We start from the raw sequence: 27,622 nt of genomic DNA on the forward strand, positions 1-27,622 counted from the left end.
CCATCTTGACGTGCAGGGAAGGAATTTGCGCAATATTTTGTGCTTCTTGAACATAATTTACACGTCACAGCACGATCTGCATTCCAAGCTAAGACAGTGAAATGCAGTAAAAATGCCGACATATTTCCAGCGCCCAGAAAACGCTCTTAAAAGAGCAAATGGTGAGATCAAAATGCTTTGTCCGGTAGAGAGCGGTAGTTGTTGATGTGGTTTCATTCATGTTGGTGGTTATTTGAGCAAAAGAGGCTTATGCTGAGTGGTTGTTTACGGGTAAAGGTGATAAATGTTTATACATAAATAGGTATATAGTTGAAAGGGTTTCAAGGTGGTATATGTCTGTATTTGTTGCTGAAATAAGTTCGGAAAAGTGTACTTGGCCTATACAGTCGTTACTCCTCAACTTCCTGTCCATATGGAACATAGCCAAAGATATCGGCTGTGGTCTTTCATGATGAGGTTAGGCGTAGATCACAGCCGAGGAGTCTTCCAGGTTAAAGTATTGGTGTTTAAGAATGATTTTAAGTTGAGAAACTGTGCACAACAAAAATCTGTGCAAAATGAACCATTACATGCAATAACCAGGCAAAACTCCAATAAAGTATGTTCACCAAGACATTGTCTGTTCCGCCGCCAATTTTTTTCACATTCTGTAACCTTTACGATAATTCACAGTTGTGATTTACGCTCACATGCCGTGTTGACATCGTGACCTAACAAACCGGGTTCTTCCTCCCAGCACATGCGTGTTTGACCTTTCATGACGTCACTATATTTCCATCAGCTGGCTGTCAGTTTTGACATGTGACTGCAGAGGCACAAATGTGCAATTGACTGAAGGCTATGAAGCAGAATGCCAAACCCCACAGTTTGTCCGAGCTGTCAAGTTTGCATTAAAAAAAGGGGTATCTCCAGCATCCCTTTCATTCAATTTCATGGAATGGTCAACCGCTGCTGCGCGACTCACTGACCCAGAATTTAAAAAGTTGGCAGCATCTGGCAGCCTGCTAAATATGAACCTTTTTGTAGGAGAATGGTGATGTAAAGGCAAAAAGTGATTGTGGCAAAATGTGCGTAAATATTTCAGCTTACAGAATTGCTGTGGTGTTTGTGTATATCGGGATGAATCTAACGCGCATGTGTTGGAATTGAATGAGGAGGCAACTCTTTGTAAGTATTATAGTGGAATTGGGTCCGCATAGCTCTTGGGCTGAAGGTGGCCAGCGGTCCCCATGTATCAGTTTATATAAGCAACACTTAGAAAGAGGCCTCGGGCTATATGGAACACAGACATTGAAAGACAGGTAGCGTAAGTCTAGGGCTACTATGAACAGTCTAGCCCTCCCAAGTTGTTATTCTTTAACCAGGCAGAAAGTGAGATCGCATTGAAGGAGTGCTCGCAGTGCTTCATTGAAGTTGTGCTTTGAATGCTTCTACATGTTGAACGATACCTGAAGATAAACATCAAAATTCGATTCAACATTTTCCTCTAAAGCCTTTTTACATTGCTACCTTTACTTCAAAACATCAAATTACCCTCCAGAACTAATGTTTCCTAATTCTGCGGCCCAGTTTATAATGGCAAGTTTCACTATATATCATGACTTTCCATAGATTTACGATCGCCACAGCACATATGACAGTCTGGTATAGAGGAACTGCTTACACTGGTCATTCTGTTCACATTGTGGATATTTGGTGTGAGACTTACAAGACTTATGGATGTAGAAAACTAATGGAGAAATGCTTTGCTTTTGAAATCAGTGAAACTTTGTTTCTGACCTTCTCCTTTGTATTTAGTATATACAGTACACATAGGGTAATGACATGAGCCTCAATCAATTCAAAAAGAGTTAAAATACTGCCTGAATATCATCGCTGAACACCAATGAACTCCCCATTTTGCTTGGCATGTTTGACAGCTGTTGTATCAGATCACCAGCATTGGAGGAAGATCCGCAAAAGTGTGATTGACGCCTCCTTCAAAGATGACATTTATGAGGAATTTCAGCTGTTTTTTTAATAGATCTGAAGATGTCTTTGCACATAGCATGTAAATATTTACCTTCATTGACGGTTTTTAATGTTGTAGTTGGTGTATTAATCATGTGTGTCATTGAATATGCTTGATTGTAGAGTTCATTGATGTGGGGAAGAAACAGAGAGCCTTGGATGCCCTTTATGATGTCATTAAAAGCAAAAAGCATCGAACATGGCAGAAGATTCACGAACCGATCATGGAGAAGTATTTGGGGTTATGTGTGGACCTGCGCAAATCTCACACAGCCAAGGAAGGGCTGTACCAATACAAAAATATTTGTCAACAGGTAACAGTGCTTGCAGGTGCCAAAATGTGTGAAAAGAGAATTAATTCCGGTGGTTCCAAAGTATTTTTTAATAGTGCCTATTAGTTGCAACCTGTGTTTGAATAATTAGTATATGATATAATGTTTGAATGTCATTAAGAAGTCATTAAATTGAGTAATGTCACATCCTGAAACAGCTCATCTCACACAAAATAATGTACAACACATCTTTGATTGTTAATTACCCTCTGACATGTTTTAAATTCCCTAGAGAGAGCTTTGACACATCACACATTTATATAGTTTGTGTAAATATTACTCATCCAGTGAGACATATTACTGTATTGATTTAGTTTGATACCATAAGTTTCGTGTTTGGGCTGTCCTACATGTAGGTGAACATCAACTCGCTGGTAGATGTGGTCCGCCGTTACATTGCCCTGGCAGAGGAGAAAACAGAGGAGGCCAGGCAGGAGTCCCACCAGACTGTTGTCGATGTGGATGATCTTGAGATGCCAGACACACCAGAAAGGTTTGTGCAGCACTACATTTCATCAACTCTCCATTTTATAGATATATTTGGGCCAAGCCAGCATTTGGCTTAATCCCAAATAAATTCCTGCGTGACAGATCTGCGTGGATCTGTTTTTGTCATATTGTGTGTACCAGCAATGAAACAGTTTTTTTATCTCTGAACTGATTATCCATTTTTTTTTTCTTTGGCGTAAAACATTGATATTTAATTCATGGTTCCTATTTTAAAATACGCATGTTGCAGCATGCTGCTGAAGGCTGTGAGCGGGGAGGACACCCAGGACCGTACAGACCGCGCTATCCTCACCCCCTGGGTCAAGTTCCTATGGGAGTCTTACCGACAGTGTCTCGATCTGCTTAGAAACAACTCCCGTGTGGAGAGGCTTTACCAGGACATAGCACAGCAGGGTAAGGGAGAATAGAAGACAACTAGTGTTAACATGTGTATGGGACGCAAATAAATGTCTAGAAATAAGAAAAGAAAGGTTTTTTTTTTTTTGCATGAACTTTTTGTCTGTCCTGTTGATTGTTTGACATTTTACCCATGGTACACTTAACAGAAAAGAGACATTAGCTTCAGGCTTAAATATAGTGGTGATAACAATATCAAATTCCTTGAGTCGTGACATACATACATAAAGGGCAAAGATATCTCTTCCATCAATTCATATGTGTATCTATATTTCATTTGGGTGTAGGCAGTGAAAATCGGCATAAAATGTTTTAGATGGTTAGTTTGAAAGCTTTCATTTATTTTTCAGCTTTCAAGTTTTGTTTGAAATACACGAGGAAAACAGAATTCCGAAAGTTGTGTGACAATGTAAGTAACTCTCAGAACATTTCTGTAAACATGGTAGAAAATCAGAACTGTGCTGTCACTTAAACCTAGATATTTTGATATTGTCATTCATGATCCTGAAAAATTGCTCCTAAAGCTGGTTTCCTCTCATGCCACTCCAGTTGTACATGGGACGGTCTGCCACCAACTGGCAGATTGTTGTGGAATTCTCCTGGGCTCTGCCCAGTTTCCTCCCACCATAATGCTGGCCTATGTCGTAATAAGTGAAATGTTTTTTAACATGGTGTAAAACTTCAATCAAATTAAATCAAATACTGAACTGTGTATATTAATTTGTGACAAATTTATTTTAGGTTTTCAGAGTTTATTTTTGGATTGTGCATTCTTAAAGTGTAACATGTAGAGAAAGAGTTTTAATGCTCGCCCTTCCACAAGAAGACACAATATATGTACACGCAACACAATATATGTACACGCAACACAATATATGTACACACTCTGCAATAAATTTACACACACATATATGATTGAAAAATTGTTAAGTACAACGTTAAACCCAAACATACATACTTCAGAAGTTGTCCATCTGTGTTGTATTGAAGGTATGTTTGTTTTCTGTTGATTACAGTTGAGAACTCACCTGGGTCATATCCACAAACATCAGCATCAGCAAACTGCCATCAATCTAAATAACCCGGAATCGCAGAACATGCACCTGGAGACGCGGCTGGTGCAGCTGGACAGCGCCATCAGCATGGAACTGTGGCAGGAAGCATTCAAGGCTGTGGAGGATATTCATGGTCTTATCAACCTATCCAAGAAGCCCCCCAAACCCTCGCTCATGGCAAACTACTACCAGAAGCTGGGGCTGGTCTTCTGGAAGTCTGGCAACCCGCTGTTCCATGCCTGTACGCTGCATCGCCTCTACCAGCTGTCCCGGGAGCAGAGGAAGAACCTGTCCCAGGATGAACTTCTCAAGTATGTGGTTGTTATCACCTGTCATTAGATGCTAGCCATACCTAAAAAGTTAAAGTTGACATCTGAGTGGATTCGTTTCCTTTCCACTAGCCCTGATGGCTCATTTGGTAGAGCATCTGCTTTGGGGGCGGTAGATCTAGGGTCAATCCTGGGTCGGATCATACTGAAGACCTTAAAAGAGGAAGTTATAACTTCCTCACTTGGCGATCAGACCCCATTGCGAGGATTTGAAAGGGGCTAGTGGAATAGCTATCTGAAAGGGCATGCACCGTGAGTGTAGCGAACCTCGCTGTAAGGCCATGGTCCAGGGGCTGCCTAGCTATAGATCCCAGATGCTGTGAGAAGAAATCTAAGCCATTTATAGCCATTAAATTTTACCAGAATTTCACTATATTTCATGTGAAGAAAAACAGTTTTTCACATTTTGTCAGTGTTAAATCCAGGAATTCTTGTAGAGTCAAATTAAATGACATTTGAAAACTGAAAATTTGAAGATAAGTTTGGAGTAATTACGCCGATTTGATGTGTAAATATAATATTTCTGTTCACGCTTTTACGGATAACCATTTTCAAAGTGCAAATCGTTCAGAAATTCTGAATTTTTCTTTTTGGGAGAACCCTTTTGAAAGACGCAACAAGACCCTGCATTCAACCCTAATTTTGCTTAAGAAGTATTACTGTGGTGAACATCAAAAATCAATCATGTCAGTGAAATATTGTTACACAATTTACCCTGAAAAATTACTTCCAAGTAAAATACTGTCAAGAAAAATATAAACTGAATATAGGTTTATTCACTTGAATAAACTGAATTACGTAGTTTTATGCAGACTGGACGTGAAAGATGCTGAAGTCATGGGAAATCAAAGGAAGTAATGGTAAATAATCCACAATTGAATCATTAATATTATATGTCTTGTGTTTTTGACAGGGTACGGTATAACATCAGAATGTCAGCTTTGTCCTTATCACTCCGTTTATAATTAAGTAAAAGCCAGTCAAAACTAAGACTTCTTTTCCTATAGAATGTTTTGATTTTTTTGGTTTTGATGTTTCACAAGGCACATTAGCAGTAACATTTGCAGCATTCAAGGCATTTGTGATTTTGTATGTTGTTGTTGTTTCAACATCGGCTGTCCCTGGCCTCTCCAGCTCGGGTACACTGTTTTCATTATTGACTGTAGCTGGTTTGATTGACAGTTTGCCCCCGCTTTTCCCAAAGAAATCTACAATTGATTGACAGCCCTCGGCTGTTTCCAGATAACGTTTCATCGCCCACCTTTCACTTCTTGGCATCTTTACTGTGTCAGGAGGAAGAGAGAATTCTTCATAAATGGGGATTTCTACAAAACACAGCATAACAGAGTGTTGACCACACCTGAATTGTGGAGATAACTAGCAAATAAAGAAACGGCAGCGTCGGCGCATACATAGGTTTTAAAAAGGCAGGGTGGCGACAATTTTTAGGGGCAGGGTGCTGTGCCACGCCAAATAACGCTAGGGAGGGGTCTGGAAAAAAGGCCAAGATGCTGAGGAGAACTGTTTGGGGGCAGCTTGGCCCTGGAAATGGGGGCATGGCGCGCTAGCAAGCGGCCTGGCGATCAGCATTAAGGGAATAGTGCAACAACTGGTTGACCCGTATGAGTGCAATGGCTCGGGTGGGGCAGCTTACTTGCTTTCGTAAAGACGTCTCAGTGAAGCAGCATGAGATGAAAGAGGGAAATCCGTCCTGCAACAAGGAGGCACATAATATGCCCTCTAAGGACTCCTTTGTCGTCATATGACTGAAAAATTGTTAATTATAACATTAAACCCCAAGCACTCACTCGTTTTTTTTCTGCCATGAATTGGCATTGTATGAGTAAAATATTGTTGAGTACAACATAAAACATTATCAAATAAATAAGCCTGGGTGGACTAATTGAATCATGAACAATGACTGGCTCCTGATTAGAATTTAGTGTCAATGAATGTAACACTGTCCTTAATATTTCTGTATTTTGGCATTCATTTACACTGGATTTGATCAGTGGCTTTTGTTTTCTGTAACATTGGCACAATAATAGGCAGTATATTACAGAGTACTGCCAAACCATCATGCCACTGAATGTTTTCCTTTTGTCATGCAGCATGAAAATGTTTACATAAGAACAGAATGATCAGTGCCATGCAATGTGTAACACTGTAGACATGCCATGTAATGATTTCAGAATGGCCTCTCGTGTGCTGTGTGCCACACTGGCTGTGCCCATCCCTCCCTCCCGTAATGCCATTGACTCTATCCTGGAGGTAGATGAGAGTACCCAGGAGAAAAAGAGGCGCCTTTCTACCCTACTTATGTTACAGAATCCCCCAACCAGGCAGGGGCTCATCAAAGATTTGGTACGTTTACTGAGGTGTGCCCAATTAGTACAGCTATCATAATAGATCTTAGCAATTTAATTTACAGATGTCAACATTTATTGTTCATCTTCTTTGGTTTCTTTAAATTTTAGGATACAGCATCCACAAGAATCTTTCAGTTTTAATTTTGTTTCATTTTAAAAGAATTTAATTTTCTTTAATGTGTAAGAATTTTTGTGATATGTTGTGGAAAAATGTGTAAGTTATGATTACAAGAGGAATCTAATCATTACGGTTTATTTTTCATGACTATTTTTCATAAAGCCCTGTCAGAACTTTGATTGCACTATGGTGAGCACTAAAGGTTGAAGTGTTGCTCTGTGTGTATGACAATGACCAATTTTTTGTTGCTGTTGTAACTAGGTAAAGTTCAACCTGATCCAGTATGTGGTACCTGAGCTGAACAACCTATTCCAGTGGCTGGAAGTGGAATTCCACCCACTGAAACTGGCCTCCCGGATCGCCCCGTCTATAGAGTACATAGAGCAGAATGAAGACCTGGCCCAGTATGTACCTGCCCTGGAGGATATCATCATTACACGTGTCCTCAAACAGGTAAACAGCATGACTCTTAGGTCCTCAAACAGGTAACTACCATCACTCTTAGGTCCTCAAACAGGGAACCAGCACTATGCTTAGGTCCTCAAACAGGTAACTAGCATCACTCTTAGGTCCTCAAACAGGTAACCAGCACCATGCTTAGGTCTTCAAATAGGTAACCAGCATCACTCTTAGATCCTCAAACAGGTAACCAGAATCACTCTTAGATCCTCAAACAGGTAACCAGCATCACCATTATATATTGTGTTGATTTCTCACGAGGAGAGTAGGTGATGGCTGCCTTTCAGTCAAGAAGTCACCCCTGAGTCCCGTTGTCATAGTGATACACTGGAATTTTCAATATTCCCCTGCTCATTACCCTTGGGACTTCTAACAGGTTTCTCACCTCGTAGCTCTGTGTATGGTACATCAGCCAAATCCTCAAACCTGAAAAAATTCATTGGATACTGTTATATGATTGCAGGATAAACATGTTATACTGTTATGTATATATTTTGACATACCTTATATGGTCGTAAACTGAATGTTGAAAGATGTTCCCTGAAATGATATCACGCTGGAAAAAATACAGGGAAATTGTTTATATTTTTTTTTGTCAACTTATATCAACATATATTTTTGTACTGATATTTGTATTTCTCGTATGGTTGTAAGCTGAATGTTTGAAGCTGCTCCCTGAAATACCTGACAGTTTCTTCGTTTGTCTACAGGTCTCCCAGGTCTACCAAACAATCCAGTTTTCTCGACTCGCATCTCTGCTGCCATTTGCCTCCAAATTCCGACTAGAGAGAGTAATAGTGGATTCTGCAAGGACTCTGGAGCTTCAGGTATGTATGATAATCAGTCACGCCAGGTTTCTCAAGATGACCAGTGACCTGAATATTGTCTTCCTGCTAGGTTCCGCGGTATATAGTATATTGCATTTATTAACTCCCCATTTAGGTGTTTTCTCTCTGTGGTGAATTCACTATCCAGTAATGATGAAGGAGGATAAGTTTTCATTCCTGTCTTTGTAGCAATAACACCAGAAAGTGAAAAATGCGTTCTGTTATTTCCAGGTGCGCATAGATCACCGTGCTGAAGCTCTGACATTTGGCACTTCCCTGGTGGTAGCGCAGCGTGAAGACTTGAATGAAGGGCCTTACATTCAGAGCATGCCCAGTGAGCAGATCCGCAATCAGCTGACAGCTATGTCTCAGGCCCTGAGGAAAGCTGTTGCCTGTCTTCAGCCTAAAGGACCCGCTGTATGTAGGAATGTTATACTCACTGAAGTAAAAACTATAGTACCTCCACTGGTAAAAATGATCACTGATCGTACAAGTGATAAATTCTTGAGTATGGTGTGTAATGTACAATAGTGAAAAAATATTTTTACGTATGTTCTAAAAGCTTTTCAGGTTTTGTGATCAAAAGGAGATGATTAGGTTGTAAGTTTTTGTGAACTTTTTTTCATTTTGACTAATAATTGTCCTACTAAGCATTGGTGTCTTATGGTTATTTTTCAATTTTTCCTTTAAGACAAATAGTGAGCTGAAGGAGCACATTATATCAAACTATCGAATGACAGCAAAGAAGGAACACCAGAGAATTCTCATGCGTCGCCAGATCATCGAGGATCGCAAGGAACAGCTGGAGCACATGACTGTACAGAAGGTATGTTTTCACAGCATCGTCACAGAATTGGGGAAATCTGTGCTGATGTATTGGCAGCATAACTGGTCAGAAAGTAGATTTTATCGTGACTCTGCCCAGATGTTTTGACAGCATGACTGGTCAGAAAGTAGATTTTATCGTGACTCTGCCCAGATCTTTTGCCAGCATGACTGGTCAGAAAGTAGATTTTATCGTGACTCTGCCCAGATGTATAGAATGAGTACATTACTGCTAGGGAAGGTAGGTTTTGCGACATTGCCACAGGGTGGTAAAATCTGCCCACACATGTAACTGGTGCACATTGCTGTACAGAAAGTAAGTTTTTAAGGGAACCGGTTCAGTTGTATTGACAGTTTGACGGCTTAATCTAAACCTGTATGAACCCCCCCTCCCCCCCCCCCCCCTTCCCCCCCGTGGGGTTTCCGGGGTGATAAGAATAGGACCTCAGTCCTCTAGGCAAGCTTGTCGTAAAAGTCGACTAACCTAGAGCTCTCCTGTGTGAGCCCGGTGAATATAATAGGCTCACATCTTCTCGGTTGTGTGAGAGGCAACCGGGGAGCAACCTGTTTGCCGTGGGTTGCGACCCGTAATCTCCGAGGACGGGATCCTGGTGGCTGAGGGTGGGTTGGTCTTGCGAGATCTTCACGCCCAACACGTCACTTTGGCCCTTAATTGGAGAGAGACGGGAGGTCGGATGGGCCCGGTCCGATCAATCGGCTTGGTCATGTCTTGCCTTTGCGTTGTCCCAGAATTTCTCCATAACACTATTCCTTCAAGAAAATGTTATTTCTGAAACTTCGTTTGCGGGACTACGTTTTGAGGCGGTGGCTCATGGGTCAATCGAGTAGATTGAATTTAACCTGTTGATATAAATCAATCTGTTCGAGTATACCTCATATGGAATCCTTGGTGTCTTTCCTGCTGGGTATTCCCAGGTTCAGGCATCGCCCTTGTTGCTACTCCGTGGTGGGTGGGGAACATATGGGGTGAAATTTATATATATATATGCCATGTCTTCTTCAAACCTATCAATTAATGTCTCCAGTATGACTAACAGGCCTTCCTCTCAGCCGATTTCAAGTGCTGATAAGAAGAGAAAATTAGAGGTTTTGGCTGACTCAGTTGATAACGGACAGGACAGTTGGCCGGCTTTCATCGTTCTCTCGACAAAGAGTGAACAGAAGCCGGCCTCAAAAATTCATCCATTTGTACTTAAAAGGGCCTTGCAGGGATCAGCAGGTACTTTAAAAAACGTCAAAAAATTACGATCCGGAGACATTCTTATTGAATGTTTTCGGAAACAACAATCCATTAATTTATTAGCTTTGAATAAAATAACTGATATTCCTGTGTATACATCCCCCCATAATTCCCTGAACAGCTGTCAGGGAATTATACGTGACAGGGATCAGGATATCATTGATCTATCAGAAGACGAAATCTGCACAGAACTGAAATCGCAGGGTGTTACCAGAGTGAAACGCTTCACTATGAAGAAATCTGGTAACATCATTAAACTAAATACATATCTTCTAACATTTAACAGTAAATCTATTCCGGCGTATATCTACATTGGCCCGTATAGGGTTAATGTGGAGTTGTATATCCCTAACCCGACACGTTGTTTTAACTGTCAAAAGTTTGGCCATGGCAAGGGCCAATGCAAAAATAAACTGGTTTGTTTTCGGTGCGGCAGTGAAGGTCATGATGGTTTCGACTGTAGCAGCAAAGCAAAGTGCTGCAATTGCAGTGGAGATCACATGGCCTCCTCTAAGGACTGCCCACTTTTCGTCAAAGAAAAACAAATAATCACTATAAAAACTAAAAACAATATATCGTATCAGGAGGCCCGCAAACTAGTCTTGCCTCCTAATACTACACTGCAGACTTCATTTGCCAATGCGGTCAAGCGAGTAGCATCTGTTGCTACTCAAACCTCATTGACTTGGCCCATTGGAAACGACAGACCTACTTCTCTACAACCTGCTGCTCAACCTGCCTGTAATTCCTGCTCTACCCAGACGACTACAATAACTCAAAAACACCCAGTAAATATTACAAAACAAACTGATAACCCTGAGCCTGATCAAAGCAAAAACAAACCTGCCAGAAATAAGTCTGAAAATAAATCTCGTAATGAAAATAATAAACCTAGTGGCCCCACAGAGCGTCCCTCGAAGGCCACTAGAGATCCTGTCCAAACTTTTAATAGGTTTGGATCGCTGGAGGACGTTGGTCCTTCAACATCAGATGCGGATGTGATGGATACATCACCCGCATCAGGGAGATCTAACAGCCGATCTCCCAGGAAGGGTCGTCCACGGTCCAAACATAAAGATAAATCCCCCATACGCCTTCCTCCATAATGTCTTCTTTAGACAAAATTATACAATGGAATTGTCGAGGTCTTAAGGCAAATTTTATTGAAATAACACAGCTAGTTCAATCTTTCAATCCAGTTGCCCTCTGTCTTCAGGAAACTCACCTGAAGACACCTGACAAAGATAAAATAACTCTTAAAAATTATTCATTATATAGTACTTATTCAAATGAAGAAGAGCGAGCTGCAGGCGGCTCCTCGATCTTCATAAATAACAATATTATACACAGCACTGTTGCTCTGAATACAGAGCTTCAGGCTGTGGCTGTTCGTATTTCACTGTCTAAAAACAGTCACATTATGTTCGGTGTATATACCTCCGAACACTTCTTTGTCAGCTTCTCAGTTACATAATCTTACAGAACAGTTACCTAAACCGTTTATTATAATGGGAGATTTTAATTCCCATAACCCTCTTTGGGGCAGTAATAACATAAATAATAAGGGCAAGATAGTCGAAGACTTCTTATGTAAGGAAGAACTTTGTTATTTCAATGATGGTTCTGATACCTATTTACATCCGGGTAATGGCACTTATTCTGCTATCGATCTCACTATCACGGATCCATCACTTCTCCCAGATTTTTCTTGGAAGGTGCATGACGATCTTTGTGGTAGTGACCATTTTCCTATTATCCTAGAGCATATCACTTCTAATTCTTTAGAACGTGTAGCTAGGTGGAAATTCGATAAAGCAGACTGGATCGCATTTGAGATGTTCTGCGAGGCTGATATCTCTCCAGAGACTCTCAATGCAACAAATGATCCAATATTAAAATTTAACGAGCTTGTATTACGAGCTGCCGATAGAACTATCCCTAAAACCTCGACAAATCCACAATCCAAAAGTAAACCCTGGTATGATAAGGACTGTCGCAAAGCCATAAAGGACCGCAAAAAGGCCGAGCAAAATTTTAATATATGTCCTACTGATAATAACTTAAACCAGGTTCGTATTTTTCGAGCTAAGGCTCGTCGATTACTCAAGTCCAAGAGACGATCTTGTTGGCGGAAATTTGTTTCAGGCATTACGTCAAAAACACCCATGCGTAAGGTCTGGAACATGGTTCAGAAACTTAAGGGCAAAAATAATAGAGCAAAAGTTCAGCATTTAAAAGATGGAGATAATATAATAACTTCTCCACCCGATATAGCTAATAAACTAGCTGAAACAATCTCAAAGAAATCTTCTCCTGAGAATTATACTAAAGAATTCCAACGTATTAAAAGCCAGAAGGAGAAAATTAAATTGCCCTTTTCTTCTAAGAATTTAGAAGATTATAATAATCCTTTTAATATCGATGAACTTAAAACTGCATTAAAAAAGGCCCACGATACTGCTTGTGGTCCTGATAATGTATATTATAAGTTTCTGAACCATTTACCACCTGAGCCACTGGAGACTCTCTTGGACTTGATTAATGATATTTGGATAACTGGTAATTTTCCAGCCTCATGGAGGGAGGCGTGTATTATCCCGGTTCCCAAACCGGGTAAGGATCATAATGATCCAAATAATTACCGTCCCATAGCTCTTACCAGCTGTGTCTGTAAGACTATGGAACGGATGATTAATGATAGACTTGTTTGGTTTCTTGAAACCAACAAGCTTTTATCTAATATTCAATGTGGTTTTCGGCAAGTCAGATCTACCATGGATCACCTTGTTCGATTTGAAACCTTTATTCGCGATGGCTTCATCAATAACGAACATGTGGTGTCCATATTTTTTGACCTTGAAAAGGCCTACGACACCACATGGAAATATGGTATTTTAAAAGACCTCGCGAACATGGGTCTTAAAGGTCGATTACCTATATTTATATCTCAATTTTTATCCGATCGTCAGTTTAAGGTACGGGTTGGGTCCACTCTTTCTGACTCTTATGACCAGGAAATGGGTGTACCCCAGGGCAGCATTCTATCACCAACTCTGTTTAGCATAAAAATAAATAGCCTAGCAAAAACATTAACATCTGGCACAGAGGGTTCTTTATACGTCGATGATTTCCTTATATGCTACTGAGCTAAGAATATGAATAATATCGAACGTCAGTTGCAGCTTTGTCTCAATAAGATCGAGAAATGGGCAACTGAAAACGGTTTTAGATTTTCAACGTCTAAAACCGTCGGTATGCATTTTTGTAATAAACGGAAACTTCATCTTGACCCTGAGCTTACTTTTTGTGGTAAACAGATTAAAATTGTTGGAGAAACAAAATTTTTAGGTATAATATTTGATAGTAAGCTATCTTTTATACCTCACATAAAAATGCTTAAAGCTAAATGTACAAAGGCTCTCGATATAATTAAGGTCGTGTCTAGCACCGATTGGGGTGCTGACCGATCAGTTTTACTTAATTTATATCGTTCTCTGGTGAGGTCTAAATTGGACTATGGATCCATCATTTACGGTTCCGCTAGGAAGTCGTACATTAAAATGTTGGATCCTGTTCATCACCCAGGTTTGAGGCTCAGCCTTGGTGCTTTTAGAACCTCACCAGTAGAAAGTTTATACGTGGAGGCAAATGAACCTTCTTTATATCACCGACGTATAAAACTTAGCCTTCAATATAGTACAAAGCTTAAAGCTCATCCAACAAACCCTGACTACGACTGTGTTTTCAATCCATTGTATGTAGACAAATATACTAAATGTCCTAATAAGATCCCTTCGTTCGGTCTTCGTATACAGGACCATATTGTGGGAGCTAACATCAAGCTGGATGATATAGCTCCGGTGTCTTTTCCGGAGTCTCCTCCATGGCTTCTCCCACAACCAAAACTAATATTTGATCTACGTAAATATAATAAATCGAATACAAATCCTCTTATAATTCAGCAAGGTTTTGCTGAAATTAAAGCTAATTATACGGATTATAAATTTATATATACTGACGGGTCGAAGGATGGGGACAGGGTTGCGACTGCGGCTGTCTTAGAGCAGCGGGTCTCTTCCTTTCGTCTTCCATCCTCTTCTTCAATATTCTCTGCCGAGGCCAGAGCTATACTCCTGGCCTTATCATATGTTTCTTCTGGGTGTGCCCAGAGGGCAATGATATGCACTGACTCGTTGTCTTGCCTATTGGCAATACAGAATAATAAATTTAAAAATCCCTTGATCCTTCAAATTTTAGCTATACATAGGAAATTAATTAGAAGAGGTAAAGATATTATATTCTGCTGGATACCAAGTCATATTGGTATCCATGGAAACACAGTCGCAGACAGGGAGGCAAAAGCTGCCCTAAATAAACCCATATCTAAGATAAAAATCCTTTATACTGACATGAAGTCGAATATTCTTAAATATATTCGTGGCCTTTGGCAGGGTGAATGGAACTTGCAGGTCCATAATAAACTGCATGCCATTCATCCGGTCATTGGCTATAATTCATATACATTTGATATGTCTCGTAGAGACCAAGTCGTTTTAACGAGATGCCGTATTGGACATTCTCATCTGACACACAATTTCATCTTGGATGGGAGCAGTGCTCCCGAGTGTGTTGGATGTGATGCTCAGTATGGCATCAAACATATTCTGGTTGACTGTGTAGACTTTGCCCATGTTCGGCAGAGATTCTACACAGTCAACTCTATATATGATTTGTTTGACAGCATCGCTGGCGATGTTGTCATAAATTATTTGAAGGCCATTGGCCTATATCATAAAATATAAATTATAATTGTCATGGATATCTATAGATAAACAGTTATATATATTTATACATGTACTCTAACCCTGGTTTTCGAGGTTTAAATCTTATTTTTCTTTTATTCGATTTTAATCAGGTCTGTACTTTTTGTTTTACTTTTGGTGTTCATATTGTCATATCGAAAACCTTAACCGTCTCTTGCTTTCACCTTGTTCTCGCCACGGTATGGCTGAAATATTGCCGATGTGGCGTTAAGCCATAATCATTCATTCATTCATGTATGAAACCCTAGCAATGTTTCTTTATAGCAAGTTGTAGAGGAGTCTAGAATGTATATAGATTACCATAGTTTATTGTCTCTGGGATATGACTGTCCAGGAACAGCTGTTTTAATGACCTGTGTAAAAAAAGAATTCTCAGATCGCATTATCCATTGATAATGGGTTAGCCCCTTTATGCCTGAATTGGTTATTATAAAGGTTGTTGTAATTCTGAAACAGCTTGCACATTAGTAAGGTGTGGATGTAGAGATTGCTGACATTTTCACGTCTGTTCTATTATTTTTACAGGAAAAAGAGGAGTATGAACAACAGGAAGAACAGCGTCGTAAAGCCTATGAAGCCGAGTTGGCAAGACTGGACCGAGAGCGCGAGGAGCGAGAACGTCAGCGTCAGCAGGAGGAGACGGAGATGATCCGTAAACGACATGCCAAAGAGAGGCTGGCGGAGCTGAAAAAATCAGAGCTCGGGGCTCGTGTCTTCAAAAATCTGGATGAAGAGGTAAAGTCTGTATAAATATTTGTTAACAAGAAGTTCTAATTTGAGTATTTCTGCCACATGGTTTACCTAACCTAATAGAGTTTGAAAAAAAAAAAAAAACATACTTGCTGCTGACACAATTTATTCAAACTGTTTTTTTGTCAAGTTCCAAACTATTAATTTTGAAAATTCTGTTAACTTTTGAATGCTTCTGCCAGCTGGTGATCTCTCTTGGTTTTTTCATGTAACCTATAGCTTCACACCACACTTACTTTCTTTCACTGAAAATATGTTTGAAATCTTATTAAATTGTTATATTATGAAATCAGGACAGTATTCAGATTTGCTCATGTGTAACCATTGGTTATCAGGAACTGGAAGAACTGGATGTGGACGACATAATGGCCAAACAAGTGGAGCAGTTAGAGAAGGAGAAGAAAGAGTTAATGGAGAGGCTGAAGGCACAAGAGAAGAAAGTAAATGTCATACTTTCAGTACATATGAATTACTGTAAAATAACCTAAAGTTTTGCTGTGCCATGAACAACCTTGCTGAAACTTACCCTTCAGTAATCTGTAACATGTCATCCTACCTTCAAAGCAAACCTTAATGCACCTTTCTAAGATTAACAGAAACTCTTTAGAATCAGAGAAACTTAGCCATGGACGAATTATGTCATTTGCAGCTTTCACATACTTTGAAAATGTGTCCGCGATTTTAAAAGAGAGTACAATGTCATGATGTTCTTAATAATCAATTTTATGCAGGAAGCGTTGCGTTGTGCATAGTTGTGTAAATCTGCACGTCTGATCACAGGCCCTTGATCACTAGATTCAGTGTATATTCCTGGAGAACAAGTTAACAATAAATGTTTTTCCTCAGGTGGATTACTTTGCCCGCGCCCGACGCTTGGAGGAAGTGCCCTTGTTGCAGAAGGAACACGAAGAAAACAGCATTAAGGCTAGGGAGTTCTGGGAGCAGCAGGAACTGGAACGCGTGAGCAAATCTTCTGCTGCTTTATTCTGTTATCCTGGTAGATAAGTTTATACTATGTAGGAGAGCAGTTGAAGTAAGAATGGCAATGTGTTCTTAATTAAGATGACTGGTCAAATAAGAAAACTGAAGTATGCATGTATTAGTCCAGAGCTAGTATCCTGTGATATATCACTCACGGAGGTCTGTCAGAAACCTGCACATGGTCATGGGTTTCCCCCCACCATAATGCTGGCAGCCCTCATTTTCATGATGTTTATTTAATTTATTCTTACTGATATGCTGATGAAAGATTGGTGTAAATATAATTGTTGTGAAAGGGTAAGTAACAGTTTGCGTATCGGTACAGATTTTCAAAGATAATGGCGTTGCTCGTTTTACAGATTGAAACCTTAAAGAAGGAACGTGAAATTGCCCTGGCCAATCGGGATCGTCTCTCTCGGATGTGGACAGACAAGGAGGAGTTCTTGAATCAGCTGAAGGATGCCAGACAATCTGTATACAAGGTGAGAACATACAGTAGACAGTAGACAATTTGTATATGAGGTGACAATAGATACTATACTATAAATCCATTGGCCTTCCTTATTATGGCTACAAGCAAGACTTGTACCCAAAGAGTTCAAATGCTCAGTAATCTGCATTACATCGATGCTGGCTCTATGAGTCACTCGTGCTTCAGCCAACCAATGACGTTCCAGCTATTGGGGTTATGAGGTTCCAAATCCAGCTATTCATCTTTGGCTTTGCTTTGTCAGGTGCTTCTCGCTGTTCAGATCCCAGCTTATGCTGGCTTCCTCTCCGGCTGTAAGTGGGAATGTCTGCCTGCTACCTGTCGAGGGTGGTGAGATTCCCGGGGAGTGTGCCTGGTTTCCCCAACCATAATGCCAGCTGCCATTGTATAAGTGAAAAGTTCTTGACTGTGGCTTAAAACCCCAAACAAATGAATAAATAAATATAATATTAGACCCAATCAAATAAATGCATACATGGAGAAGAGTCTATCTAAGATGAGGACATGCTCTGTCATTGGCTGTACCAGGAACTGGATTAATTTGGTGTTAACTTCACACAAGTTGTTCAGAAACATGAACTCAGGTTAACGCTCTTGTTGTTATAAACCTCCAGGACAAACTGAAGGAGTTTGAGAAGAAACTGGCCGAAGAGAGGAAACGGCGCTTGCTGGATCGTAAAGAGCGACGCAAAGAGGAGCGCAGGATGAAGTGGATCAAAGAGAAGGAGGAAATTGAGCAGAGGAGAAAAGATGAGGAAATGAAGAGAGGTAAATGTGACTGCTGGGATAATGATGCCATCAGTGCATGTGAATTGTGTACTTTGAGATACCTTGATGCTTTTTGGTTCTATCATGACAGGAAAGCATGCTGAGATAATGGTTTCTAGCCCAGTCAGTACCATCAATCACCGCAGTTGTTTTTTTTAGAACTTGATGTCTAAACTATAAATTGAAGGAATCTTCGTGTGTGTGTACTCAAAATGACCATATATTTCATCCACGATTAACTTGCCCATTTGTCCTGATTTTGCATTATATTGATTTTAGAATGGCAATTTGAGGTTTGGTTGGAAATTGGAATGATATTCTACTGGAATATTATAAGTTTCAGAAGCAAAAATGATATTTTGTGAATTTTTAATTGCCTCTAGAAATGCACTTTTGTGGCTGGAATTTTAGGTGGTTTAAGATATGTGTTTCAGTTTTCTCTACAGCTATCCTTCAGATAGACTTCACACTGACTAAGTGCATTGCTGATTACCCCAAAATGGCAGTGTCCAGTAAGCAAAAATAATGTGCTTTGCCTTTGCCATAATGACATTACGAACAAACATTGTATGGCAGCATCCATTGATCCAAATCACTTGTCTGTTTAGAGCGTGAAGAGAAGGAGCGCCTTGAGCGTGAGCTGCGTGAGAAGGAGGAGGCCGAATACCATGAACGTCTGGCCAAGTTGGAGGAGCAGGCAGCTAAACAGCGGGAACGAGAGCGGGAGATTGAAGAGCGCGAGGCCAGGAGGGTTGAAGAGGAGATGAAAGCAAGAGAGAAACCAAGCAGGTGTTTGAAAATTTTCTGCTTTTTTTCTTCTTTATTTTTCCATTTTTTAAGGCTGGTGTTGCTGGATAAGAGTAGCACCCTTCTGGAGAAGCCAGTTTTATGAATTTTCAACTGCCTTCTAAAGCCTGGTTCTCAAACACTGGCGGACTGACATGGAGACGGATGTTGAGACTGAGGACTCGAGTGTTCTCATAATGTGGAATACATGGCAACCGGCAGTGGTCGTGTCCTCGTACACCCGGCAGGTACTGATTCTGTGAGAACCAGGATTAAGAGAATAAAGTTACTTTCCTGCAATCTGAAAATTTACACCACTGTTTTGAGTTGTGGCATACCAAGGTTCTTGGATGCGTAAGAATTTTACCTTTAGATGGGTATGGTCACAAGTTAGCACAGGTTTATATTGAAACTGATTACAGGGAGCTGGAAAGTGCTGATGGAGAGAGAAGTTGGAGGGCTCCTGCAGAAAAGGATACAAGCTGGCGTAGGGGTCCAGGGCCTGAAGAGCCATCAGAGCATCGTGCGTGGAAGCCGTCTATCCGAGAGGGAGGCTGGAGAGACCGAGAAAGGGAAAGAGAAGCCAGCTGGAGGTCAAATAGGTGAGACATCAGCAGCATTGTCCAGCAATGCCATACCTAAAGTGGTTTACATTAGTTAATTCGTATAACCTTGTTACATATCGGTGCTAGTTACAAGACAAATACAGAGGATAAACAGTTGCACAACACCACTGACCAGATAACAGAGCAACATTATTCAAAACAACAGGGAAACAGGTGAACTGTCAGTCAGTTTCATTAGAAAGGTACCAATGAAAATAGAAAAAACTGAATGAATGATCATGACTTGACACCACTTCAGCAATATTTCAACCATGTTGTGACAAGACACGAACTTCATTCAATTTTCATTCCACAATGTTGAATGTTGCTACCTTACCAGCAAAAAACATTTAATGTTGAGACAGGAAAATGACACGCTGCCCAAGTGTTGCCCTATTTACTATTTGTGTATCTAGGAGTGTCAAACTGGGCACACACTAATCCCCTGCCCTCTTTCAGCCAGGTTTTTTCATGATAGTAGCAAACTTGGTCACAGACAGGGAACACGTCTGTCATACTAGCTGCACAAGATGTCTTTAATTTACTCACATGGTTATTCAGCCCAAGACAGGGCTAGTTGTGAGTTGGTGGTCAAGTCTCAGCTACTAGCCACCAGGTACAGATTTATTTATTTATTTATTTACCACAATTCTTCAACCTTTTCAACTAGTACTGCGACAGATATTTTGAAACATTCTGAGAGAACTATGGAGTGTAGAGAAACAATCTGCACAGTTTTATGAAACTTACATCTTAATGATACAAACAGATAATTTTTGGTGTCATTTCCACAATAATTGTAGGCATAGATTCCACTGAAAAAAAATTTGTTGAAAAGGTTGAAGATTTACAGTAATCGTTCTTTTTTTTTTTCCACCATACACATATCACAACATGTCTTCAACATGAATGATATCAGAGGAAAAAGTTTATCGTGAATTGACTTAACATCACAAAGACTCAAGAAAGAATTCAAGCTACTGGAGAATTTTTTTTTATTGCCTGTTGTATGTAAAGTTTGATGGAGCTATTGATGGGGCTGGTTAAAGTAAAGTGATCCTTAATTATTGAGATTGCAGACTAACTGCATTCTGGCTGATTTGGTTGCAGTTTTAACTTTGAAGGTAGGGGGGTTGTCTCTGGTACTAGGCTGTGGAATAAGTAAAAGTACAACGTTTAAAGCATTGAAATAAACACGTAACCTATGTATGTATATGAAAGGTGTTAGAATATGGATTTTATTTCTTTGAAGACTTGAAATCTCGAAAAATAAACATTTAACTTATGCGTGGACATGCAGGGCCTCCGTGGCCAAGTGGATTCGCCTGCCAGCATGTCGCAGTGACTTATGTGCCTCCCACGAATGCGGCCGCTGTGAGTTCAAGTCCGGCTTAGTCATAATGCTGACCGCCATTGATAAGTGAAAATTCTTGAGTGCAGTGTAAAACACCTGTCAAGTAAAACAACATGTATGTACATGAGATGTGTTAGAATATGGTTTTTTATTTCCTATTTCTACCATCTCTGTGATGAATGTATGTGAAGCATTAATGCTTTAGTACCCTTGCTTTTCGTATATACCTGGGCAGCACATGCACTGCTAATTGATCAAGAACAGTTTACAAAATACAGGAAAGGAATAATATTATGTTTTGCAAAAGCATCTTCACTAGTCTCTTATTATCTCCCCTATTTTAGTAGGAAGCAAATCCTGATTTTATTGTAAGACTTGGTACTTACCAAATTTAATGCTTGTCATTTGTTTTACTTGCATATTGACGAAATCTTTAGGACAAGACATCAGATTATTGTAGCTAACACCTTATAATAACCGGTATTGCCCAAGTGTTGCCCTATTTACCTGCTGTGTATCTAGGAGTGTCAAACTGGGCAGAGATTAGTCCTCTAATCTGGCTAACCAGACTACACTGACAAAAGTGGAGTCTCCTCCAGGATTGAGCACAACATAAAGACTTGTTTATGTACATAATGCTTCAAAACCAAAGATGAGCAGCAGGCTATGAGATCAACTTCTCATTGATATGTTAGTAATGTTTTTCCTGTTAAATTCGTGCATAGCATTGTCATTTCTCAGTTTTAGTTTTGAGTTCAGGAATGCTTTCAGTAACATGCCATTTCTCTTCCTGGCTCTTGTTCTGATCATCTTGTTTTGGCATCACAGAGATGATGGGCCAAGAGAATTCAGACGGGATGATGGTGGTGGAAGAGACTTCAGACGTGATGACCGTGACTTCAGGCGTGAAGATGGTGGTGGAAGGGACTTCAGACGAGATGACCGGGACTTCAGACGTGACGATGGTGGTGGTAGGGACTTCAGCAGGCGGGATGACGGTGGTGGTAGAGACTTCAGGCGTGATGACCGAGACTTCAGGCGTGATGACCGGGAGTTCAGGCGTGATGATCGGGATACAGGTGACTGGAGACGTGGTGGTCCACCCCGGGACGAACCTGATCGCTTCCAGCGAGAGGAGCATCGATGGAGGGACAGGGGTGGCCCCAGAGATGAGGATCGCTCCTGGAGAAGAGATGAGCCTCATGGACGCTGGGGAGATCGTGACAGAGGCCCACCCCGTGGACCACCCAGAGATGACGATCGAGACTGGAGGTCACGAGGACCTCCTCAGGATGATGACCGCGGGCCACCAATGCGAGGAGGTCCCCGAGACGATGATAGAGGTCCTCCACGTGGACCCCCAAGAGATGACCGGGGTCCGCCTGCACGGCGAGACTTTGGCAGAGACGACCGGGATTGGAGAGATCGAGGTCCCCCTCGTGAAGAGAGGAGCTTCAGAGGAATGCCACGTGATGTCCGGCTTGATGATCCTCCCCCACGCAGCTCCCCTAGAGGCATGCCCCGTGATGTCCGGCTGGACGAGGACCGAGCTCCAGCAATGCGGGGTATGCCACGTGATGTGCGGTTAGATGATCCTCCTCCAAGGCAGTCTCCGCGAGGGATGCCCAGAGATGTGAGGCTGGACGAGCCAGAGGGCCCCTGGAGGAGAGGAGGTGAGTAACAACTCAGTCCTGGTAAACTGGACATTGAGGTTTGGCTCTTTACAAACTGGGGTTCATGGTAAGCCTGGGTTAGGTAGTCATGATAAACTGGGGTTCGTGGTAAGCCAGGGCTAAGTAGTCATGGTAAACTGGGGTTCATGGTAAGCCAGGGCTTAGGTAGTCATGGTAAACTGGGGTTCGTGGTAAGCCAGGGCTTAGGTAGTCATGGTAAACTGGTAGGTAGTCGTGGCAAACGTGGGTTCATGGTAAACTTGGGTTCATGGTAAGCCAGGGTTAGGTAGTCATGGTAAACTGGGGTTCGTGGTAAGCCAGGGCTAGGTAGTCTTGATAAACTGGGATTCGTGATAAGCCAGGGCTAGGTGGTCATGGTAAACTGGGGTTCATGGTAAGCCAGGGTTAGGTAGTCATGGTAAACTGGGGTTCGTGGTAAGCCAGGGCTAGGTAGTCATGGTAAACTGGGGTTCGTGGTAAGCCAGGGTTAGGTAGTCATGGTAAAGTGGGCTTCGTGATAAGCCAGGGTTAGGTGGTCATGGTAAACTGGGGTTCATGGTAAGCCAGGGTTAGGTAGTCATGGTAAACTGGGGTTCGTGGTAAGCCAGGGCTAGGTAGTCATGGTAAACTGGGGTTCGTGGTAAGCCAGGGTTAGGAAGTCATGGTAAACTGGGGTTCGTGATAAGCCAGGGTTAGGTGGTCTGGGTAAACTGGGGTTCGTGGTAAGCCAGGGCTAGGAAGTCATGGTGAACTGGGGTTCATGGTAAGCCAGGGTTAGGTAGTCATGGTAAACTGGGGTTTGTGGTAAGCCAGGGTTAGGTAGTCATGGTAAAGTGGGCTTCGTGATAAGCCAGGGCTAGGTGGTCATGGAAAACTGGGGTTCGTGGTAAGCCAGGGTTAGGTAGTCATGGTAAACTGGGATTCGTGATAAGCCAGGGCTAGGTGGTCATGGAAAACTGGGGTTCGTGGTAAGCCAGGGTTAGGTAGTCATGGTAAACTGGGGTTCGTGGTAAGCCAGGGTTAGGTAGTCATGGTAAACTGGGGTTCATGGTAAGCCAGGGTTAGGTAGTCATGGTAAACTGGGATTCGTGATAAGCCAGGGCTAGTTGGTCATGGAAAACTGGGGTTCGTGGTAAGCCAGGGTTAGGTAGTCATGGTAAACTGGGGTTCGTGGTAAGCCAGGGTTAGGTAGTCATGGTGAACTGGGGTTCGTGGTAAGCCAGGGTTAGGTAGTCATGGTAAACTGGGGTTCGTGGTAAGCCAGGGTTATGTAGTCATGGTAAACTGGGGTTCGTGGTAAGCCAGGGCTAGGTAGTCATGGTTAAATGGGATTCATGGTAAGCCAAGGCTAGGTAGTCATGGTAAACTGGGGTTCATAGTAAGCCAGGGTTAGGTAGTCATGGTAAACTGGGGTTCGTGGTAAGCCAGGGTTAGGTAGTCATGGTGAACTGGGGTTCGTGGTAAGCCAGGGTTAGGTGGTCAGGGTAAACTGGGGTTCGTGGTAAGCCAGGGTTAGGTGGTCATGGTAAAGTGGGGTTCATGGTAAGCCAGGGTTAGGTGGTCATGGTAAACTGGGATTCGTGATAAGCCAGGGCTAGGTGGTCATGGAAAACTGGGGTTCGTGGTAAGCCAGGGTTAGGTGGTCAGGGTAAACTGGGGTTCATGGTAAGCCAGGGTTAGGTGGTCATGGTAAAGTGGGGTTCATGGTAAGCCAGGGTTAGGTAGTCATGGTAAACTGGGGTTCGTGGTAAGCCAGGGTTAGGTGGTCATGGAAAACTGGGGTTCGTGGTAAGCCAGGGTTAGGTGGTCAGGGTAAACTGGGGTTCATGGTAAGCCAGGGTTAGGTGGTCATGGTAAACTGGGGTTCGTGGTAAGCCAGGGTTAGGTAGTCATGGTAAACTGGGGTTCGTGGTAAGCCAGGGTTAGGTAGTCATGGTAAAGTGGGGTTCATGGTAAACTGGACGTGAAGGGGCAGATGGTAAATTGGGGCAGATTGTTAATTGGGTGTAGGGGAATATGGTAAATTGGGGTTAGGGGATCATGGCAGTACCAGCAGTAATGAATACATTATGTATTGGATTAAGCACTACTAGAAAGATTATTTTCAGAGAATCCACAGTTTCTCATGCTTTCTCCAACTTAAACCACAGTCACAGCTGTAGATTACTTTTCAAGAATCAACAGTTCATCACAATTAGCATCAACAAATGCTCTTTCATGGCTGCTGAGCTGCATTATTTGCATAGTATTAGCTAAAATAATATGTGGTTGATCTTTAATGACAGCGTTACAAGAAGTTTTAGTGCAGCAGCATGAAGTTGGAGCTTTTAGCCAGTGGGACACCAGTCGGTTATACTACATGAGCATGCACTGAATGATTCTCTCTATGATTACTTATGCAGTAAGGTAAATCTGAATTTATTGAAGCTTACATATAATCTGGCAAGGTCTGATAGTACATGTAGGTAATACAATTTCTGACACATGGGCATAACCAGACCTCGAGATATCCAAAATTTTAGTACTCAGAATGCCATAAATGAGATCCACCAGTTCACCTACGTACAAACTTTATTTTGCTTTTCATATCTGTGCCTAAGCCTAATTGATGACTCTCTCTTTTCTCAAACTGGCAACATTTGGAGTATTAGAAATGAAAACGAAGAATGAAACTGTTAGAAAATAAATTTCACATTGATCAGAAAGGAATGGACCCTTTATATATAACATTCTTATGATCGTTTAGACAAACGATTGATGTCACAATAAACGTTTAAAAGTTGTCTAAAAGGAGATGGTTGTATAGTCTTCCCGGATAGATCAGTGGGAATTTGGAATGATTTAAAGCCTTTTGTTCGTGGGTTCGAATCCCACTCTGCCGTAAATCAGCCCAATGCACACTCAGGTTATATAACTCGCGAGTGTGGTATCTGGAAAAAAAAATCAACTGCGCAGACAATAGCGTGACGTCACAACTGTGGTTTAAATATGGATGATTACATTTCATTCAAGATGGTGATTTTCAAATGACTAGCTTACAGGAAATATTTACAGAATGGTGAGGTACTTAATGGTCGGTGAAATGTGTACAAGTGGGTGATAGGTGCTTGCAGGAGGGGTGAGGTATTTTCAGGAGGGAGAGGCGTGTACAGGTGGATGAAAAGTCAGGGTGGGTGAATTCACAAATCCCTTTCCCAAAGCTGGAATTAAGGCCACATCTTGTTCGTCCTAGCTACAACCCACTTTTAAGGTTGTGGTTAACAGGGTCATGTATTGTACTTCTTTTGGGAGATTGACAATTAATAACAATAACAATTAATTAACAATAATGTATTAATGACAATTTTGTGCCATGCTTGTAGGTGAGGGATCTTCCCCATCAAAGGGCGGCTGGAGGGATAGTGATAGAGGGGGTGATGAACCTCCAAGAGGTGAGAATACTGAAAGGGTAAACTGAATTGGGAGCTAAAGAAGATTGGGCCTCTGGTTTTTACATTGGTTCATTCACTAATCCTTTCAATCAGATATTTGAAGTATGGGACCAGTTCTGTGTTGTGTTAATTGTGTTCTTGATTTGGCAAATGAGGTTTATATTTGAATTTAAGCAAGTAGATTGGTTATATGTTTGTAAACCTAAATATCATTGTCTGCCAACAGAAAATAAATTTTGATGCGCTTTTGGCTTTAAAACCGTTGAAAATATCAGTATTGTTATAAACATTTTATGTCATTTATATTTTTGCAATGTTACATTGGTACGTGACAAGAAATCCTGTGGTTTACATTGCAGGCCCCCCTCCACGCTCTAACAGACCACCAGAGGGAGAGCCTGGAGACGATGGATGGACAACTGTCAAATATTAGCTTAAATTTAATTATCACATGTGCCAGTGATTAATAAAAACTATAGCCCAAAGGAGGGAGTAAAAACTGAGAGGAGGAATATGACGAAACGGAATTATGGAAGGTGTAAAATGTGGTCACAAAATCTGAGTGCTTTTGGGGAAATCTACCTTTTTGTCCTGGTGTAGGTCATAAAAAAAGTAACTTCATACATTCATGTTGCTGAGTATAATTTTCTAAGTTCTTAATTCTCATAGGATAAATGTGGTTGAAATAAGTTGTTTCTGCTATCAAGATTTGTTTTTCTATTGTTCATATTTTCTGAAGTTTTAAAACTTATCAAGCTTTCTTTGTTATTTAACTTGTACCACAGTGCATCTGATCCTTCAACTATGTGAAAATCAACAAAAGGATGTTATTACAAATTGCATGATGACTCACTGCAGACCTGGGTCTTCTGCTAACCTGCCTGTTCTGGTTCCAGTGTTTACATAGTAGGGTAATCTATACCTTTTCAACCATTACAAACCTTCGTTCTGCAGTTGTCTTTTGTCTCTGTAACAAATACATTCATATTGAATCAGTAAACTGAGATTTTGTGTTGAGTTTTAATACAATTTAGCTACGCTAATACTATCTCGTGACTCGTCAAAACTGTTGAGGAACTTGTTTCACCTCGTTCTTTCAGTCACTTTTCTCCATTGTTCGTCATCTTCAAATAACTTTTTGCGAAGCTTTTGTTGTCAGACACTATGCTGCCCAACATTTCCGACAGGTCACATGATATAATGGGATTTTTTACCTTAAGTGATACGAGTTTAAACTCAAAACTTCCTTAATGGCCCTTTTAAGATCAGCTAACCTGAATCTTGCCTTCTCCTGGCTCTTGTTGAGCTCAATATACCCTTATGTCTGACCACAGGCATTGCTTTATAGGGTTTCCCTGAGGCCACTTTCACAAAGATGTTGTATTTGTATATCAGACTTATATGACAATGGTGCATTAATAGCTACGCACAAAATATTGTGCGACAAATGTACAATAAAAAAATGTAGGT

General features: G+C 41.2%; 1 protein-coding gene across 1 annotated transcript; it reads left to right on the plus strand.

Annotated features, from left to right (window-relative positions):
- The first annotated feature begins 9 nt into the window (after positions 1-9).
- Positions 10-27,156, plus strand: LOC135466294 (eukaryotic translation initiation factor 3 subunit A-like). The gene is made up of 21 exons (XM_064743710.1): positions 10-161; positions 2,134-2,324; positions 2,699-2,835; positions 3,082-3,245; positions 3,599-3,657; positions 4,265-4,614; positions 6,825-6,996; positions 7,381-7,572; positions 8,289-8,405; positions 8,637-8,822; positions 9,097-9,231; positions 15,840-16,049; positions 16,400-16,504; positions 16,911-17,024; positions 17,405-17,527; positions 18,150-18,303; positions 18,912-19,092; positions 19,512-19,691; positions 21,877-22,721; positions 26,084-26,152; positions 26,512-27,156. Exons 1-21 carry the CDS (start codon positions 113-115, stop codon positions 26,583-26,585), a joined length of 3,807 nt encoding a protein of 1,268 aa, XP_064599780.1. The 5' UTR covers positions 10-112; the 3' UTR covers positions 26,586-27,156.
- Positions 27,157-27,622: the final 466 nt, after the last annotated feature.

This window comes from Liolophura sinensis, chromosome 6, assembly GCF_032854445.1.
Source record: "Liolophura sinensis isolate JHLJ2023 chromosome 6, CUHK_Ljap_v2, whole genome shotgun sequence".
Classification (NCBI taxonomy): Eukaryota; Metazoa; Mollusca; class Polyplacophora; order Chitonida; family Chitonidae; genus Liolophura; species Liolophura sinensis.

Excerpts from the sequence above, each read along its gene's own strand:
- LOC135466294 (XM_064743710.1), top strand. The coding sequence starts at position 113 with ATGCCGACATATTTCCAGCGCCCAGAAAACGCTCTTAAAAGAGCAAAT. Across the intron at positions 17,025-17,404 it reads AGCAGCAGGAACTGGAACGC|ATTGAAACCTTAAAGAAGGA; the intron begins GTGAGCAAATCT and ends CTCGTTTTACAG. Across the intron at positions 17,528-18,149 it reads CCAGACAATCTGTATACAAG|GACAAACTGAAGGAGTTTGA; the intron begins GTGAGAACATAC and ends ATAAACCTCCAG.